At 46.0% G+C, this 18645-nt stretch overlaps 1 protein-coding gene across 1 annotated transcript; it reads right to left on the bottom strand.

The window, feature by feature from the left end:
* Positions 1 to 14452: 14452 nt before the first annotated feature.
* On the bottom strand, positions 14453 to 15761 carry LOC149339888 (uncharacterized). The gene has a single exon (XM_089551015.1). The coding sequence runs from the start codon at positions 15719 to 15721 to the stop codon at positions 14453 to 14455; it is 1269 nt and encodes a 422-aa protein (XP_089407141.1). The 5' UTR covers positions 15722 to 15761.
* Positions 15762 to 18645: the final 2884 nt, after the last annotated feature.

Here is an 18645-nt window from a genome sequence, read left to right as displayed (position 1 = left end):
TATCAACTTCTTCCCACATCGTTTTACCGTATTCTTAGGTGGTCGCTCAATTACAAATGAAAATATTTGCATTTTGCTTGATAGTGTTAGCTAGTGACGGGCGGCTGATGGGGCAAGTTGTGATGCCCATGTGAAGCTGAGCATATCTGGCCTTTTTTGCTTTATGAGTAATGCAGTCAACAACAGCAGCTTGTCGCACTTACTTTACCTGTGCAGCGTTACAAAAGCCAGAATACGTGGCCTATACATGTCCACATAAGAGAGCTGCTTAAAATCGAAATTGATGAAATGGTTCACTTTTAGAGCAAACTTGATATGGCTGTATGGCGTTAAGTAGACTGAAGTGATTTGTTTGTAACGCAGGTTCTCTGAACAAAAATGAGGGCTTCTTTCACGTAGAGCGCACATCACTGATTCTAGAGATTGCAAACAGTAAAGCCGGCTTCCCGCGTTTCTTTATCAGTATGCTTTTTCATTGGCTTCTTTGTCTTAAAATTGTTTTTCAAGGAAGTATTTGATTCCTTTAGTGCAGCTTGGTTGTGTAGAATAGGTGTTCGCTATTCCGTAGTTACACTTCAGAGCATACAGACAATGAAAAAGGAGTTGAAACTTAACGTTTTTTAAGGCGAAAACCTATAATGGCTCATACAGTCGTCCGTTAACAAAGCGTGTCACTGCTTTTAAGTCGGGACCTAGAAAAGATAGAAGAAAACCGATGGCTGCTGCAGACAGAGGAAAAAAAAAGAACATAGAAAGCAATTTTGAGGACTGTAGAGTAATTAGTTAATTAATTATAGGCAAAAATGGCGAAATTGCGTCGAAATAGCGCGGACGTCGATATAGCCACGGGAAAAGTGTGAAGTCACATCCAACAGAAGTTGTCATGGCATAGTGAAAATTGTCACAGAATGGTCGGAAAAACGTCGGGTTTGTAGAAATTAGATGGAAAAATGTGCAACTAAGCGTAATTAATAATTAAGATTCCAGAAAGATGTATGATTTGGGTGTCGATATAGCCACTGGAACGCTATGGCGTCACATCCACCGTAAGTCGTCTCGGCATAGTGTCCTCGGGTTTCGCCTCTCAACACTTTAGTTGCCAAAGTTTCCTTGCAATTTTTGTCTTCGTATGTTTGCGTTCAAGTATAACCAAGAAGCCACTCCTGCGCTCCCTGTTCAACTTTCCTAGTAGTAATTTTTTTTCTTGCTTATTTGCTGCGCTCCAGTGAAGGCCAATATATTGGGCATCGTTAGACCACCTGACATTTGAGGTAGGGCACTGAATAGTTTGTACCAAACCTTTGCGCGTTTTTCTCTTCTTTTGTTAGCACAGATGGTAGGGTACTGCCATGATATTCAAATTATTGCATTGCGACTCGAAGGTAGCTAATGCCACTCAACAAATGACGGACGCAGCACGCGGTAGCTCATCTTCGCAGAGTGTTATACTTGCATTTCTTGACAAATCGTGAAACAAGTTTTCTTGCCCAGCAAAGTTCTGCCGATGATTTGCTATATTTTCGCACCTTTTTTTTTCTTTTAAAGAGCCTTTAGTACTACGCACATTCGGTAGTGATTACAAATTAGATTCATATTCCTCTGAAGAATGACTTCGAAGTTTACTGCGTGTTCAGAATTTTTTTTCGCAGCATTTGATAAGTTCTCTCATAGACTACTTTTTAAAAACTACTGCTCTCAATCTGTGAACGTCAGAGCACGAATTGAGTGCTCAACAATGTCGTCCTGTGGCAGCAAATATTGACATTTGTCCGAGCGCTGCACAGAAAGAAAGAATGCAGAAAAATCTAGGGTTCGATACTACAACTCGAAACAACGTTTCAGACTGGCTTCAAATTTATCACGATCATTGATGGATGGAATGGCATCAGGGAGCTGATTCTTGTGACGAATGGCGAGTAGAAGAGGCGGATAAAATAGTTCGGGGTAAAATACGTTCCGACTTTCAGTTGGCGATCGATGCGTAGGAGAAAAAACGTGACAGGTCATGCTCTGCAAAAGCAAGATTGGAATGACCCAGCAAGCAGTTGGCCACACTAAGGACTGCTTAGCTATTTTTCAAACCACAGCAAGCATGTTTTGTTGCCCATTGCAAACACTTTATTTCATTCACTCAGCTACTGCCACCATGGTCTTGTTAAAACGACAACTCTGTGCTTCTTTTGTTCTTTTTATGTTTGTTTTATTTTTATTTTCACTTCATATTTTTGTTCTTTTTTATTTTTTGGTGACTTTAGCGCAGACCATGTTCGCTTCTATCCATCAAGTAAAATGGCACTCGTCGTGGCCATGAGGTTCCGTATTCGCTTCCCACGAGAAATTCTTGGGCTCGAAGTTGACCCGTAGAACTTTGTCTGAGATTCTTTCTTGTTTGTGGACGCAGAAGGACCACAGGCACATCGCCGAAATCGCACACTGCGGCAAGTAATGCTAGTGCATCAAAATGCAATGGGCCGGCGGATGTGGAATGTAACAAAGGAACAGTGACTATGGTATAATTTATAGAAAATGGCTGTCATGAAAAATATGCTTTCTTTCAAGAAGAACTAAGCTAAGAGCATTTTTTATTTCTCTGACACTCGTCGTTGGCGAGTAATCCTTAAGTATTAACCGGGTGGCTTTAATTGGCGGATGCTCCAGCTTGTTTACAATATGTCCGATGTACGTTGCTAATCGAACACGCGTATTCAACATTTGAGCACACCAGCTTAGTCTACAACTATTACACGGAGGTTGATTGGTTGGTTGGTTGATGGGGTTTAACGTCCCAAAGCGACTCAGGCTATGAGAGACGCCGTATTGAAAGGCTCCGGAAATTTCGACCACCTGGGGTTCTTTAACGTGCACTGACATCGCACAGTACACGGGCCTCTAGAATTTCGCCTCCATCGAAATTCAGCCACCGCGGCCGGGATCGAACTCGCGTCTTTCGGGTCAGCAGCGGAGCGCTGTAACCACTGAGCCACCAAGGCGGGGCAAACGGAGGTTGAGTCTAACGAAGCCGTGTGTTTTCGATGCCTTGTTGATAATGGTATCTATGTGGCAGTTCCGCTAAACGTCGCATGCTAATGAGCCTCCGAGTAGTTTATCATGGGTACTAGTTCTACAGGAACATTGTTCGGAGCGTAATGACACCATGTTTTGCTACATGTTTTTGCTGATTATTTTCGTTTCAGGGATATAACTTTTCATTTGCTATTGCGTGCGTCAGTTACTTTTTTATTTTTATTTTTGAGGTCTTTGTGTAAATAATTAGTGCCAATAAGGTCAGTAATCTTTTTGTATATCACTGAGCCGCCTGCAAGCATTCAGACCATAGAAGTTAGGTTATTACATAAATCTTGAATTTAAACTAAAACATTTATGTGGGTTCAGTTGTATTGATGTGGAGGAAATTCGGTCAAAATATAGCAATAGCTTTTGCTAGCCTCATTTTCACCTGGCTAAAGGTCTTCTGGCTGCTCGCTGTATTAGACGCAGACCTGCTACTATCTGATAAATTTGTCCTTGGCTCTATCATTTCCTTTTTACTGCCGTCATTTTTCACCTCCAGTTGTTTATTAACTCCGTGTGTGGCAACTAGGGAAAGCGTGCCACACTGATAGATCACGGCAGATATTTATAGCACTAACGCCGTAGTGGTTCAGCGGTTAAGGAAATGTGCCACTGCACAAACGTGCTTTACTATCATGCGACCAGCGGACAAGCCGAGAGAATGGTCCAGGAGAGTAGAATGTCGCTGGAAAAATTTCAAAAGAGAAGCATTGCCTGTCGTCTCCCAAAGCTTTTCTTAGCACAACACCCAGCCGTTCATGCGAGCACTCTGAAAATTCCAGCAAAGCTTATGTCAGTACGTCAGCTTAGAACGGCCTTAGATCTGCTCCATCTGAGCAGCGCGCCGGCTGCGGAACACGAGACCTTTTCCGCAGTTAACGCCACCTTCTCGGTAGGGCAATCCATATTTGTACGCAATATCGCTGGCTCACTGATGTGGTCGACTGCCAGAGTTCGCCGGAGAACTGGCCAGCGATCCTACGAGGTCTTCCTGCTCAATGGCGGCCCGCTGCTAAGGAGGCATGTCAACCACATACAACGTCGCCAGACCTCCTAAGATCAATTGAGCGCTCAGCGGGTCCCATTGTTACGCTTCCCAGAGCTAGCATCCTCCGAGCCTTCTGATTCGTCAGACTTCGCCACTGCTCCACCCGGGACGTATTACGATATAGGGTGTAATACGGCGGTTAGGAATGACATTTTATGAAGACCTACCCTTTCTTTTATGTGTTCGCACGGAAAACGGCTGCCACAACTTTTTATCCGAGCTGACACAGTACAGGGGAACTGCATTAAGGTACACCCTTTGCAAAAAGTTTAGAGCACGGGGATTTGCTTCTGAGCTAGCTACACCGCATGGCTCGCAATGCATCCTCAGCGTTCCAAATCTCCCGAAGATAAGAAGATTTCTGTTCCTGCCCTCTCCGATGGGTAGGATTTTTAATAATGCTACAGAAGCCCCACTACACAGCTTAGAAGCAAACCCCCTGAGGTAGAAACTTCTGACAACGGCTGTACGTTGTTGGGCGAGTTTGTGACTGAAGATTATGAAGGAACACAGCGCAAAAGGAATGGGGCAGAAGAGAATAAACGCATGAGCGCTCACTAGCAACTGGATGCATTTATTACGTGAAGTCATAAATACATATGAAGAAGGCTTGCGCAGAAGTAGGCAAAAACGAAGAAGCAAAGAAAAAGAGAGAAAAGATCACCAAAAGCAAAGGCACTTGAGCTTGTCACTGAAGATCTAAGAAGTGTAGCTCGATGGGCCAGTTGGTGCATGATCACGAGAAAACAAGCAGAAAAGGACGATTTTACAACAAGAAGGAGTGGACAGGATGACACTGAAAACTAATTAAGACGCTGGAAAGTAATTAAGATACGCCAACTCGGGACGGGAAAGGGAGACTGAAGGTTTCTTGACACATGATGCCCGCTTGCACAGTACACGGGCCTCCAGTATGCATCTTCTGCTAGCGCACTCAAAGTTGTACTCGTTCCACAACTACTCATTAAAATTGTTTTTAATTTTATTAATCATCCATTCTCTGGGCACTAAAGGCATCGTCAATCAAGAAGGCACCTCTGAGGCCGATCTTCAGTAGGACTTCGTGTGCTTTTGCTTACCTTCCACTTGCTTTTTACTCAGCATTGTTTAGTGCATGAGATGGACGAGACTAAGAATCAAGACAGGATTGAACAGCTCACAGCGGACGAGGGCACGAGAAAAGAAACGACTAGACACACGAGCGCTTGTGTGTCTCGTCGTTTCTTGCGTTGTGTCCTCGTCCAATGTGCAATGTTCAATCCTGTCATGCAATACCAAAATTCCCAAACTGCCCCGTTACTGAGAATGAAACCACGTTAGCTTGAATTGCTTCCTGCATTTCAAAACTCATCTGAACTCACATATTTAGAATTTCTTTCCTGTGCTTTACTCCTCGTCTCTCAAGTCGAGTTATAGACTTCATGGCTGTCTTTTGGAATGGCGGCATCGTCTGCGAATCGGCGAGGATATTCAGTATGAACTAGGTCGGGGAGAGGAACCAAGCACCGAGTAAGGGGTTAGCTAGCGAATCCCAGAATGTGGGAAACAATGTTGGGGAGGAGGCACAGTCATTCATGAAGTTCCATCAAAAGATTCCTGCGGCCACGCTGCTTGCGCGCTTTCGTACAACAGAGCTGTCGTCGCAACATGTACCCTTTGCGACCATCTATAAGGGCTCGCTGCCGCTTCCGGCAGAAAACACGGAATCGCTTTTTGCTGTCAACATGCATCTACGCATCCGTACTTTTAGCTCTGTGCCGTACGAGCTCTGTGCCTGCTCATCCTTGGTTTTCATGTGTTTTGTGAACAAAAAAAATCAAATAATAAAAAAATCAGGTCTCTTTTTTTTTGTGTCTGCTACAGTTTTCGGCCCGCGAGAACACAATGACAATACGGGCCGTTGTTACGTACACGGAATTGTGCGAGTGCTTGAAGGGATCTGTCTGTTCTTTTCTTCTGCTGCATTACCGTATTCTGGCGAAAACATGCAGCCTCCGAATATATCGCGCCAACTAAGAGAGTCTTTGTAGCTTACGCTCTGACCAAGCTTTGCTTTTTGCTGACTCTAAACGGCATATTGCTGAGCTTTGGGCGCTCTATACGGAATGAATAATCACTAATAGTTTTGCTTAATATGGAGCTAGAGAAATCGGGATAAATGTAAGGAAAGGCCGTGGGATGTCCCGCAGCATGCTCGACTAACTTTATCTACCATGCACTGGGCACACAAACCAGAGTAAAGAAAGGGTTGTAGAGGACGAATAGAGCAGTCGTTTTAAAATTGTGAACCTCATAAAGAGTGGTTAAGCATCATTCTCATATATAGTCGAAAAATCTTCGCACAAAGGCTAACTAGCACTCCAAAAGCGTAGAAAGCCTTGAAATATCTGAGTGAGGGACAATTATCAGAGGCTGTGTCAGTGCCTTGTCATTAATACGGGGCAAACAACCGGCCGATGCAAATCTTTCCGGCTTCTGCAAGGGCCACAGTTTTGCTAAAAGTTGAGTTAGATCCTATGGTTTGGAACAGTGGGCAACAAGGGAGCTAAAAACGAAGCCTAGTTTCAGATAACATGCTATCTGTATCTGTAGTATATTATAAGCTGGTTTGCTGTCCTGATCCCAATTGACTTAGCTTCCTGGCTATCGAGGGTTGCCCGAAATTATATTGAGAAGTGTTCGTCCTATATGACACCACTAATGTATATCCTATTTCAGTGAGCATTGTGAAGAAATACTGGAAATGCGGAATGAGTATGGTAAAGCTAATAGCCGAAACAATTAACGACAACCGGGGGGATAATATTTCACCTCTTACATTGTCTGCTATCTTATTTTATTCTGTTCCATGCCATAAATATGAAATTATTCCCTCTTGCTCCTCAAGTCGGCGTTCGCGCACTTTTGTCGTTGCTTTGGCGTCAATTGTGGCTGAAAAAACTTCTAAGCGTGTGTTCACAAATAACTTTAAGGAATTTGGAACCCAATACTTGGTGCTTTAAACTCCTTTGAATTTGATTATTGATATATCACCATTCAGCCACAGTTATTCAAAGCGTTGAAATGTGCTGATACAGGTCTTTAAAATGTTTGCACGAATACGGTTGCTCGCAACCAGCGATACTAACAGGAGTATCTGAGAATTTTCACTAGTGTTAAGGAAGGTATTGCTTGCATTCGCTGAATAAGGCAGTTGTCAGCCTGCACTCTGATATTGAATTGAATTGAATTGAATTGAATTGAATTGAGTTTATTTCCGTTCGAAACAACGGAGGGGGCTCGAACAAAAAGTGTAGCAAGTCCACTTGATTACGTTTGAGCCCCCTTTACATGGCATTTGGTGAGGCCAAAATTCTAGTATAACAACAGATACATTTACAGATTGCAGAATAGAACAAAAAATGTTAGTTATGCACAGAAAATCTTACAAAATAATTTACACAATGCCAATATGCAATTCTAAGTGGAAGGTTCACAGAAATAAGTACGTATAAAAATAATATGGGGGAACAAGGCAAAAGAAGTATTAATTACACAGAACAAGCTCGACAAAACAATTCACACAGTGAAATTATACAAATTGTAGATAGAATATGTACAAAGCAAGTTAGGAAATAAAATAACGATGAAAGTATTTATTGCACCGCAGCAAAAGTCTAATACAATAAGGCAATGAGTATGATCACATCAGTTAAAAGTGAACAGTATTGTTTGTGAAGGTGTTAATGCATTCAGTGGCTTGATTATATTTTTTTAAGGAAAGCCTTTACCTTGGAAATGTTAGTGCGCTTATAAGCAGCCGTACGATCGAATTACAAGAAAATTTTAACTTGGTTGACGCTCCTCGAAGAAAAAACAATTTGAGAAAGTTTTACGCGCAATATAATATTCTTTTTTTCTCTCTCAGCTTGAAGCGGCTTGCATTTCTTCCCCCGTCATTGACACTTTTTTAACTCCAGGGGAAGTGGCGGCACGTTTGACTGATTTTTGTCAAAACGAGTCTGGAAGTCTCGTAGGCCACGCTAAGCTCTCTCGGTTTTATATTGAAGACGCTGAAGATAAATGAACTGTTGGCAAGTTCTGCCTCCTCACATCTATCAATTCGCCGTAAGCTGGTTATATGTCAGCATTTTATGCGTTTGTATTTTTACTGCCAGCACTGCACTAAAAAAATAATACCCGTTATGTGTTCATGCATATCTTTAGCCAAAACAACAGACAGAAATATTAGTCTGGAATAGGTGGTAGCCAAAATTTACTTCTTTTGTACTGGGACCGCATAAAGTTAAGGTGGGAAATTTATCGCACTGCGAACTCACGATCGCAACAAAAGAAACTAAATCGGGCACTCTTTCTTACTTTTCGTTGAAAAATTGCTGTCTTGCTTCTGACAGAACGACGTAAATAAAAACAACAAAAATTCAAAATGAATGAACATATTCTTTATAATTTGACAAGGAACTTGTTTTTATCCGCCAAATTCGCAGAAACCTTCGTTCAGATTCCATTTGGCATAAACTAATGAAAACGCAACGTTATATAGTGCGAGATAAAGAAAACGTTTTGGAGAAGTAATGTCCCTGTAACCTCTGCAGCTTCAAAGTAATCATTTTTCGTGAACGTAAGTTAGATCTCCCAGCCAATCCAATGCAAGAGCTACACCCTAAAGTGGATCAGACTAGTCTTTGGCAGCGATCTGAGCCTGAAAGACATTCGCGAACTGCCCAGCCTCCGAAGAAAAAGAAAAGGAAGAGAAAAGTGCCCGCTCGGCAAGGTAGCGAGGTGAAAAACAGATGCGCCTTGAACTCCGAAAATAAGTAGCGGAAGGTGGTCATAGTTGCCCCCTTTCTCTCAGTGTGAAGAACTGGTTTGAACCGTCTTCAAGTCTGCAATTTCAGAAAACGTATCTTTGGGCACACAAAAGTCATCACTTCGTAGCCAAGCATGGCAAACTCGCCTTCTGGCGTTTTTGACTTGTATAAAAAAATCATTTGCTATTACCGAGAAAGAACAACGAATAAGCGAAATATATTGGCGACATACATGTATCACCAGAAAAGAGCGCTTCCTAACTAGTGGAACGTGTCCCAGTAGGCTGAAACTGACTTTGAAGGTATTGTCTTAGACATTCAGGAGAAAACAGAGAATGTGGAAGAGATAGTAACCAAGATATCTAGTATTAGGCTCTGCTGCGCTACCATGCGTCGTCCACTAACGCAAGAAAAACGCACCATTCGCTTTCTTCTTTTTCGCAAGTTACTCAATATCGGTTATTTATGCGGTTATTCCATAACAGATTTTGTTTATTTGCATGCCTCACTGCACACTTTCTTCTGCATGTTCTGGAGGCAGTAAGTGTTAGAGGAACCAATAAGAGGCCTGAACCTATCGCACTGCCGCCGTGTGAGTGACTGCCTTCGTGAAGCGTTACACGTATGACCAGTTATTTTGATTCGGATGTCTACTTAGCTGGTGTCTAGAAAAGGTGCGCTAAGAAGTACTTGTAGCTGGGCTTGGTGGTGCAGATTTTCGAAAGGCATAGTAGCGCAAAAAAGAAACAAACGAACACCGACGTAGTCATAGAACAAGATGCGTGATTTATTATCAACAAGCTTTATCAATAAGCTTATAAAGCTTGTTTATAGTGCAGCACCCGTCCCGTTCTCTTACTACCCCTGTGTTTATTTTTTGCGCTACTACGTCTTTCCAAAAAAAAAAAAGGGTACGCTAGCTGTTACATGTCAGAGCATAAGCAGCAATGCCTGATCATTTGGTTGATTGATGTTGTTTCTTTTCATTCTATTATCGACAGCCTTATTAAATGCCTTGTAGGCAACGGACTGCAAGCTGATCGGTGGGCATTTTTTTGTGCCCTTGACGTATCGTTTCTTAAGGATTAAGATGGTCTTAGCTTTCTGCTAAGCTTCCAGTACGCTCGCGATCATATGACATTGGGTATAAAGGGGGATAGTTTTTGTTGCACAATCTCACCTCCGTCCTTCAACAAATCTCCTGTTACCTAATCCTCCCCAGCTGCCTTCCCCTTTGCATTGGTCCTAAGGCTTTCTTTCCTTCCTCTTTCTTTACTGGCGGGATGCCGTATTGCTGTGCACTACTATCTGTAGTTGGTCGAATTTTATTTTCTTCAAATGTTTGGTCACTGTACGAAAGCTTAAGGGGGAATGATTTCACCAAAGCGAATTCCTTTGAGTGCTTCAAGAATGTGTGCTGGGGGATTGGTACTGCCGGAACGAATGTTGGGACCGAGGTTTATGTGAACGCGATCTGAGAAACTTTGCAGCTGCTTGATGATGTTGATGCCCCCTCCCAACTGTCTTTCCATCGCCTGTAGTCCTTCTCTGTATACTTTCAAAACATGAAGCGTGAATTATAGACACAGCGGATATCGTATGATAGGCGCGTAATATACCGACCCCAGTTGTGTTTTTGTTTATTTCCAAAGCGAATTTTTTTGTGTTTTGGAGGGCATGGCATGAAAAAACTGAGAGCATGAGTCTACTGCATATATATATATATATATATATATATATATATATATATATATATATATATATATATATATTGTAATGGGCTTTTCGGGTACAACGCACAAAGCACAGCTCGACACAAAGCACAAAGCGCGGAACGGCGTTCACCGACAGGCACTGGTTCCAACTGCACCAACAGGAAGCGCGCGCTCGCCGAGAGCAGTCCCGCTGCCGCGCGGGCACTTCTTCTTCATCACAATGGCTCCCGGCGAAGGAGGAGCCATCCTGGCTACTCACGGCGTGGTACACATCACGGGTTCGTGGTAGGGCTTGAGGCGGCTGATGTGAACGGTTTCGCGGCCACGGCGGCGGTGGTCAGAGGAGGGTGTCAAAGGTTCCACAACGTAGTTCACGGGGGAACTCTGACAGACAACACGGTAGGGGCCGTGATATTTGGTGAGGAACTTGGACGACAGGCCAGGAGGACCAGAAGGGACCCAGAGCCAAACAAGGGAGCCGGCGGGTAGGTGGGCAAAGGGTTGACCAGAATCACGCCGTTCTTTCTGACGATGTTGGTCGTCAGACGTGAGGAATCGCGCTAGTTGGCGGCATTCTTCGGCGTACTTGGCGATTTCAGAAGCAGGCGAGCAGTCAGATGCGTCAGGATGGTAGGGGAGAATGGTGTCAATCAAGCAGGTAGGTTCGCGTCCATAAAGGAGGAAGAATGGCGAAAACCCTGTAGTAGACTGGACGGCGGTATTGTAGGCGTACGTCACAAATGGGAGTACGAGGTCCCAGTTAGAGTGGTCGGGAGTGACATACATAGTGAGCATGTCACCGAGCGTCCGATTAAACCTTTAGGTCAGCCCGTTCGTCTGAAGATGGTACGCCGTGCTTGTTCTGTGAACTACGCGACATTCTTGTAGAAGCGCCTGAACAACGTCGGATAAAAACACGCGGCCGCGATCGCTGAGAAGCTCGCGGGGAGCACCGTGGCGAAGAACGAGGTTGCGAAGAATGAAGAAAGCGACTTCTCTGGCTGTAGCCGTCGAAAGAGCGGACTTCTCGGCATAGCGCGTAAGATGGTCGACAGCGACGACAATCCAGCGGTGACCAGAAGTAGAAGGCGGCAGAGGCCCATAAAGGTCGATGCCCACACGATCAAACGGACGGGCAGGACAAGGTAAAGGCTGCAATGGCCCGGAAAGGCTCTGCGGTGTTGACTTGCGGCGTTGGCAGTCAAGGCATGAGCGAATATACTTTCGTAGAAAGGTATACATGCCGCGCCAGTAGTACCGGTGCCGAAGGCGCGTGTATGTTCTTAAGAGACCAGCATGGGCGTTCTGGGATTCGGCATGAAAAGATGCGCAGACTTCAGCACGTAAGTGGCGAGGTATGACAAGCAGCCATTTTCGACCATCTGGCATGTAATTCCGGCGATAAAGAAGACCGTCTTGCAAAGTGAAATGGCGGGCTTGACGTCGAAGCGAGCGGGAGGGCGCTGACGTAGTGCGGCCGGAGAGGAGGTGCACGAGAGAGGTTATCCAGGCGTCTTTGCGCTGCTCCAGATGCATGTTTGGAGGGCGTAATGAAGAGAGCACGGGGTCAATGCTAGAGATTTTCGCATCGTTGGCAAGTAGCGGTGAGCGGGAGAGGGCATCGGCGTCAGAGTGCTTGCGTCCGGAACGGTAGATGACTCGAATGTCGTACTCCTGAAGTCGCAGTGCCCAACGACCAAGTCGGCCGGATAGATCCTTCAAGGACGACAGCCAGCATAAATCATGGTGGTCGGTGACTACGTCGAAGGGGTGGCCGTAGAGATATGGTCGAAATTTGGTTATTGCCCACAAAATGGCCAAACATTCTTTTTCGGACACGGAGTAATTGATCTCGGCTTTAGAAAGTGTGCGGCTGGCATAGGCGACGACATATTCATGAAACCCAGGCTTCCGTTGTACCAGCACAGCAGCAATGCCAATGCCACTAGCATCCGTGTGGATCTCGGTCGGAGCGTCCGGGTCGTAATGGCGAAGTATGGGTGGTGAAGTAAGGAGCCGGCGCATTGTAGCGAAAGCATCATCACATTTGGAGCACCACGACGACAAAGAATTTTGGGCTTGAAGTCGCGTCAAAGGTGAAATGATGGTGGCGAAATTCCGGATGAAGCGGCGAAAATATGAGCATAGACCGATGAAACTCCGCAGTTCTTTGGGCGTGGACGGCTTCGGAAATTCAGCGACCGCACGAAGTTTTGCGGGATCCGGAAGGATGCCGTGTTTAGAGACGACGTGACCGAGGATGGTCAGTTGGCGAGCTCCGAAATGGCACTTTTTCAAATTTAATTGCAGCCCTGCGGTGGTGACACAAGTGAGCACTTGGCGCAGGCGAGTCAGATGCGTCGAAAAGTCGGCCGAAAACACGACGACGTCGTCAAGGTAGCAGAGGCACGTCTTCCAGCGTAGGCCCCGCAGGACATTGTCCATCATTCTTTCGAATGTAGCAGGGGCATTGCAAAGCCCAAATGGCATGACGTTAAACTCATATTACCCATCAGGCGTGACGAATGCTGTTTTTGCGCGATCATCGTCGGCCATGGGTATTTGCCAATAACCAGATCTCAGATCGAGTGACGAAAAAAATTCTGCTCCTTGTAGGCAATCGAGGGCGTCATCTATGCGCGGCAGAGGATAAACGTCTTTCCGGGTTACAGTGTTCAGCCGTCGATAATCCACGCAAAATCGGATAGAGCCGTCTTTCTTTCGAACGAGAACGACCGGGGAAGACCATGGGCTCTTCGAGGGCTGTATAATCCCGCCCTCCAGCATGTCGTCGACTTGCTCGGTGATGACGCGACGCTCCGAAGCTGACACGCGACATGGTCGCTGGCGCACAGGAGGATGGGTGCCAGTATCGATGGTATGGGTGACAGCGGAAGCACGGCCGAGTGGAGTTTGGCACGCATCAAAAGACGAACGAAATTCGCACAAAAGGGCGAACAGCTGGTCACGGCACGCCGAATGAAGGTCTCCATCGATAGCACTGTACAGAACATCAGAGGGTGGTCGGTGTGACAGGGTAGCCGGAGTGAGAGCATCGAGCGACGGTGTAGGAGCGGCCTGGGCGTCGTCAACGACTTGTAGAAGTTCAGCCGATGCTACGTAACCAATTCATTCACCACGAAGCAGAGTCAAAGGAGTGGGCAGATGATTGCTGATGAGCATGGTTGCGGTGCCAGAAGTCATTGTGAGGACAGCGAAGGGAAGCGGTAGGTTCCTGCGGCGAACGAACAATTCCGAGGGAGTAAAGAGTACAGCTGTGTCGGGTGGGTCGGCTGGAGAGATACAGGACAGGGAGACTACAACGGACGAGGAAGCAGGAAGTTCGACATCATGGGAAAGGAGAAGTTTGTCCGGATACTCAGCGGTTTCGGCAGTGGAGTCGTCGGGTAGGACAGAGAGTGTGACTTCAGCACGGGCGCAGTCGACGACAGCAGAGTGGTCCGACAGAAAGTCCCACCCAAGAATGACGTCATGCGAGCAGGAGGAGAGTACCACAAACTCAATTGCGTAGATGACGTCTTGGATAGCAACTCGTGCAGTGCAAGCGGCGAGCGGCTGAATTTGCTGGGCGTCAGCAGTACGCAGCAAAATACCAGGGAATGGCGTCAGAACTTTCTTGATGCGGCGGCAAAATTTCGCGTCTATAACTGATACGGCTGCTCCGGTGTCTATCACGGCACACGTCGCAACACCGTCTACTACTACATCAACGACATTGGCGGGGGACGTCAGAGGCCTTGTACAGTTCGCCGAAGGCGCAGCTCTTGCCTCGTGAACTGCGCTCACTAGTTTTCCGCTTCACTGGGGCTGGCGCGGCGGCGCATCGGAGAGATGGAACGGCGCCGCGGAGAATGGGAGCGATGCGGCGTTGCGGACTGGTTGTCAGTGGTGAACGCTGATGGTGGCGAACTAGGCTGCATGCGGTACCGCTGCGTGTGAGGTCCGTATGCTGAGTGCGTCATGACGTCAGTAGGCGGATAATAAGAGTGATTGCGACAGTAGCGAGCGACATGTCCGGCAATGCCACAGGCAAAACAGATGGGCCTGTTGTCCCGAGTGCGCCATGGGCGACCGTAGGGGAGGGGGGCCGACGCCATGTGCGGCAACGATGGTGGGGCGGGAACCCGATACGGCCGGACAGGTCGTGGTGCCAAGGGCGGCGGAGCTGCTGTGGCGTCGGAGAAATTGCCCGTGGTATGAGGAGCCGGGCGGGACAGGACGGCGGCGTAGGTAAGCGGGGCAGCCACTGCCTGCTGGGGGACTGGTGGCACGGCATCCGCGATCTGTAGGGCGTCTGCGACCTGTGCCTGGATGGTCTGCTGAAAGGCCGGTGGAAGTGCTGGTGACGGAGCTGGGGGCGCATGCACGAGCGCGAGTTGACGTGCAACTTCTTCGCGGATAAACCGCTTCACCTCTTGCATGAACTGGGGTTCTCCAGCGACCATGGCATCCGCAGATAGTGCCTCGGCCTGCCGCATAGGGCGACGAGCGAGGACGCTTTGCTTGCGCAGCTCCTCGTAGCTCTGGCACAAGCTGATGACGGAGGCAACGGTGTCCGGCTGCCTGGCAAGAAGCATCTGAAAGGCGTCCTCGTCGATGCCTTTCATAATGTGCTGGATCTTATCGGCTTCAGTCATCTCAGAATTGACGCGCTTGCACAGGTCTACGACGTCTTCCACGTAGCTGGTGAACGTCTCACCTGGCTGCTGCGACCGCTCACGCAAGCGCTGCTCAGCGCGGAGCTTGCGCACGCCAGGACGGCCAAATACCTCGGCAAAGCTCGTTTTGAAAGCCGACCAGGTGGTTATGTCTGCTTCATGGTTGCGGAACCACAGGTTGGCGACGTCAGCAAGGTAGAAAATAACGTTCTTAAGCTTCATGGTATCGTCCCAGCGGTTGTGCGTGCTTACCCGCTCGTAGGACGCCAGCCAATCTTCGACATCACTGTCACCTGTGCCGCTGAAGACAGCTGGGTCTCGCTGCCGAGGCATGCCAGCGCAGATAACAGGTGCTGGCGGAACCGATGACGGCGGCGGGGATGTGTTTCTCGGCATTTGGGTGGTAACGGTGCCGTTTCTCAGCTCCAGGACGGGATCAGAGTCCACCTCAACCACTTGTAATGGGCTTTTCGGGTACAACGCACAAAGCACAGCTCGACACAAAGCACAAAGCGCGGAACGGCGTTCACCGACAGGCACTGGTTCCAAGCGCGCGCTCGCCGAGAGCAGTCCCGCTGCCGCGCGGGCACTTCTTCTTCATCACAATATATATATATATATATATATATATATATATATATATATATATATATATATATATATATATATATATATATATATATATATATATATATATAGTGTTTTCTCGGCAAAATGGGGTGCGCTGTGGCGGCCGCATACTTCTGCCCATTATACAAAAAATTAATGAATAAATGAATTAAACAGAAGACTAGAATAAAAATAATGAAGGAGCGAAACGAAAATAAAAGGACATTAGAGAAATTAAGGTTAAATATTCTTCATTGACAACTGTGGCCCGTTTTTAGTGAACGTCTCTTTAGATCATTTACATGCGTTGCGAAGAAGCGGACGTGAAGGAATGATTTATATTTAATGAAGTTTCAAATTTTAGACTGGGCTATTTTGACGTGATGCTCGAATAGGTGCGTAATTTTCAGAAATTAACAGGTCCTGCTATACAACAGTCGTGACCTCATGCGTTCTTGCTTCATTAAAATTACGCTGAATCATTCATAGACTTTTCTATGCCTGTGCGCACGTGCCCTTTCAATCCTCAGGCATGGAGAAAGTCGGGAACAAAGATATGGGGTCACACACGTGCGCTCCCTCAGTCACCAATTTACAGCAGCAAAGCGTAAATGTACGCACGCCTTTTGCAGCATGACTCTCGAAAGAACTGCTTAGCGGCTCTGAGATTTGGAGAAGCGTTAATGAATGCGTGCCGCGGAGCTCCCACACGCCATAATCACGCGCGTTTGAGAAAAAACTCTGAGTCTATGCTGAGGCACAACCAACGCGTTAAGCACTTAAACCAATTGCATGCCTCTTAAGTTATGAATTTGTCAAGAAAACCGAGGGGGTGAGCAGCGTTATTCGACAGATGCGCACGAAGAAACTCTGTAGCCTTTAAATTAATTTTTTTTTAAATTTCCAATCTCTGTGCCCACTGCAGAGGTGGCATAGATTCGGAAGCAATGAGATATTTTGTAAAGCTTTTTGCGATGTCTTCTTATTTTATTAAGTCCTGCTCTTTGAATGTTTTTCTCCTCCTTAATGTTTAGAGCCTGGATGTTTATCAAGTAATTGCGTCACTGTCACATTATCACTCCTGAAGTGCGGGGGGTTGCCTGCGAGGAACTGGCACAGTTTTTCAAAAGACACGTGAGGGTGTCATCTTGAGTTGCACGACGTGTGTACGGCAGGATTTTAGAAGGATATTCATGACACGTGGTAGCGGTCAGCGTAACGATAAAGCTGTGGAGGTTTTTGTGTGATCAGGTTCCAAAAAATTCAAACGTAGCTTAGAATAAACCCCTTTTTACGCGTAAGACTCTAACAATCACTGACACCAAGGAAAGGAAGAAGGAATGTTACTGTCTAGTAACCCGGTTTTCGCAAAATCTCTTGTGAAATTATCATTTAGAGCGGGTCATATTTGTAGAAACTGGAATAAAAGATAACACTTTTACACCGATGAGTAGGCCTTTGTATTATCAGAACAGCTTGGAGACACGGAGCAGCAGAGCCACAGAAAAAGCACCCTGTCTGTGTGCTTTTTTTTCTGCGCTGCGTGATGTCGCACCAACTTTTCTAACCGTTCGCTTAGACTTCCATCTGCTGAGTGGCTTTAGCAAGAGAGGTGTGGTAGAAGCTGTCTCATCTTCTACTTTGGAATGCATTTACGTTTCGAGTGGTTTGAAGGGCGTTCCACAACATTAGCGTAACCAGAGATTCGGACGTGCAAGGTACTTTTAGGCCACGAGTGTCACAAAAAACGGGGCCTAACTGGCCCAGAAGCAGCTGTGCGACAACCCTCCTGCCTTACTCAAGGCAACGAAACTTCCAGAAATGTTGTAGTTTGCCTCGCTCTCTCGCAATTCTGTCTCCCAGAAAGGCAGTAATTTGAAGATTTTATCATAAAAAACTTCGTCTTGGTTTTTGTGAGCGGTTATTGCAATGACAAAGTGGCATGAAAGTTTTAGCTCTCGAAGAAGAAAACATAAGCTTCTATTGAATGCTTGTACTTCTTGCATAATTTTTTGCATAATCTCAGCACAAAAAATTTTTGGCTTATGTGTGTCAAAGAAATGACGAGTTCACTGACTTTTGCTCTAATCTGGCCCGCTAATCACACAATGAGGTGGTGTGCTACCAAAAAGATTACCCTTTTTGACATATAGTTTTACCACACCATGCTCTTTTGTCCTAAAATAACTTTTTTAACTTAAGGGGATAATAACTTCCCTTTTAGTTAATGATTTATTGAACACTCAGTGCATTACTCAAATCGGACTGATTTCTTTATCACAAATATTAAAAACCTTACACACGAACATTTTTAAAATCAAAACCTATAAATCCATCCTGTTATAGTAACGCTTGGAATAATGTCACTGAATGCCAGTGGTTTGTGTCACATTTCTTAAAAATTTATCGATCCGCGTTGCATTCGTCCAACTAGACAGTAGAATTTTGCTGATTTGGAGTTTTTGGAGCAATGAACCTGCACCAGTAAAAGGTTTTGACCGTGGGATTAAAGAGGCTCAAGTCAATACTTAGCAGATGCATGTTTAAGGACGCGGATTCCACCAGAAAAAGGCGATGCGCTTGAAGTTGAGACGCACTTGTGAATGATAACTTATTTATGTGCAGCTCCTCATCTGGTATTACCCCAACTAACCGTCGGGAGAACCGTTCTGAGCTCCCAGTTTTATTCTGCATTTTATTCTGCAGTTTTA

This window comes from Amblyomma mixtum, chromosome 6 (genome assembly GCF_055824585.1).
Source record: "Amblyomma mixtum isolate Tamu chromosome 6, ASM5582458v1, whole genome shotgun sequence".
Lineage (NCBI taxonomy): Eukaryota > Metazoa > Arthropoda > Arachnida > Ixodida > Ixodidae > Amblyomma > Amblyomma mixtum.
The sequence above is the reverse complement of the archived record's forward strand: the minus strand, read 5'-3'. Positions and strand labels throughout refer to the sequence as shown.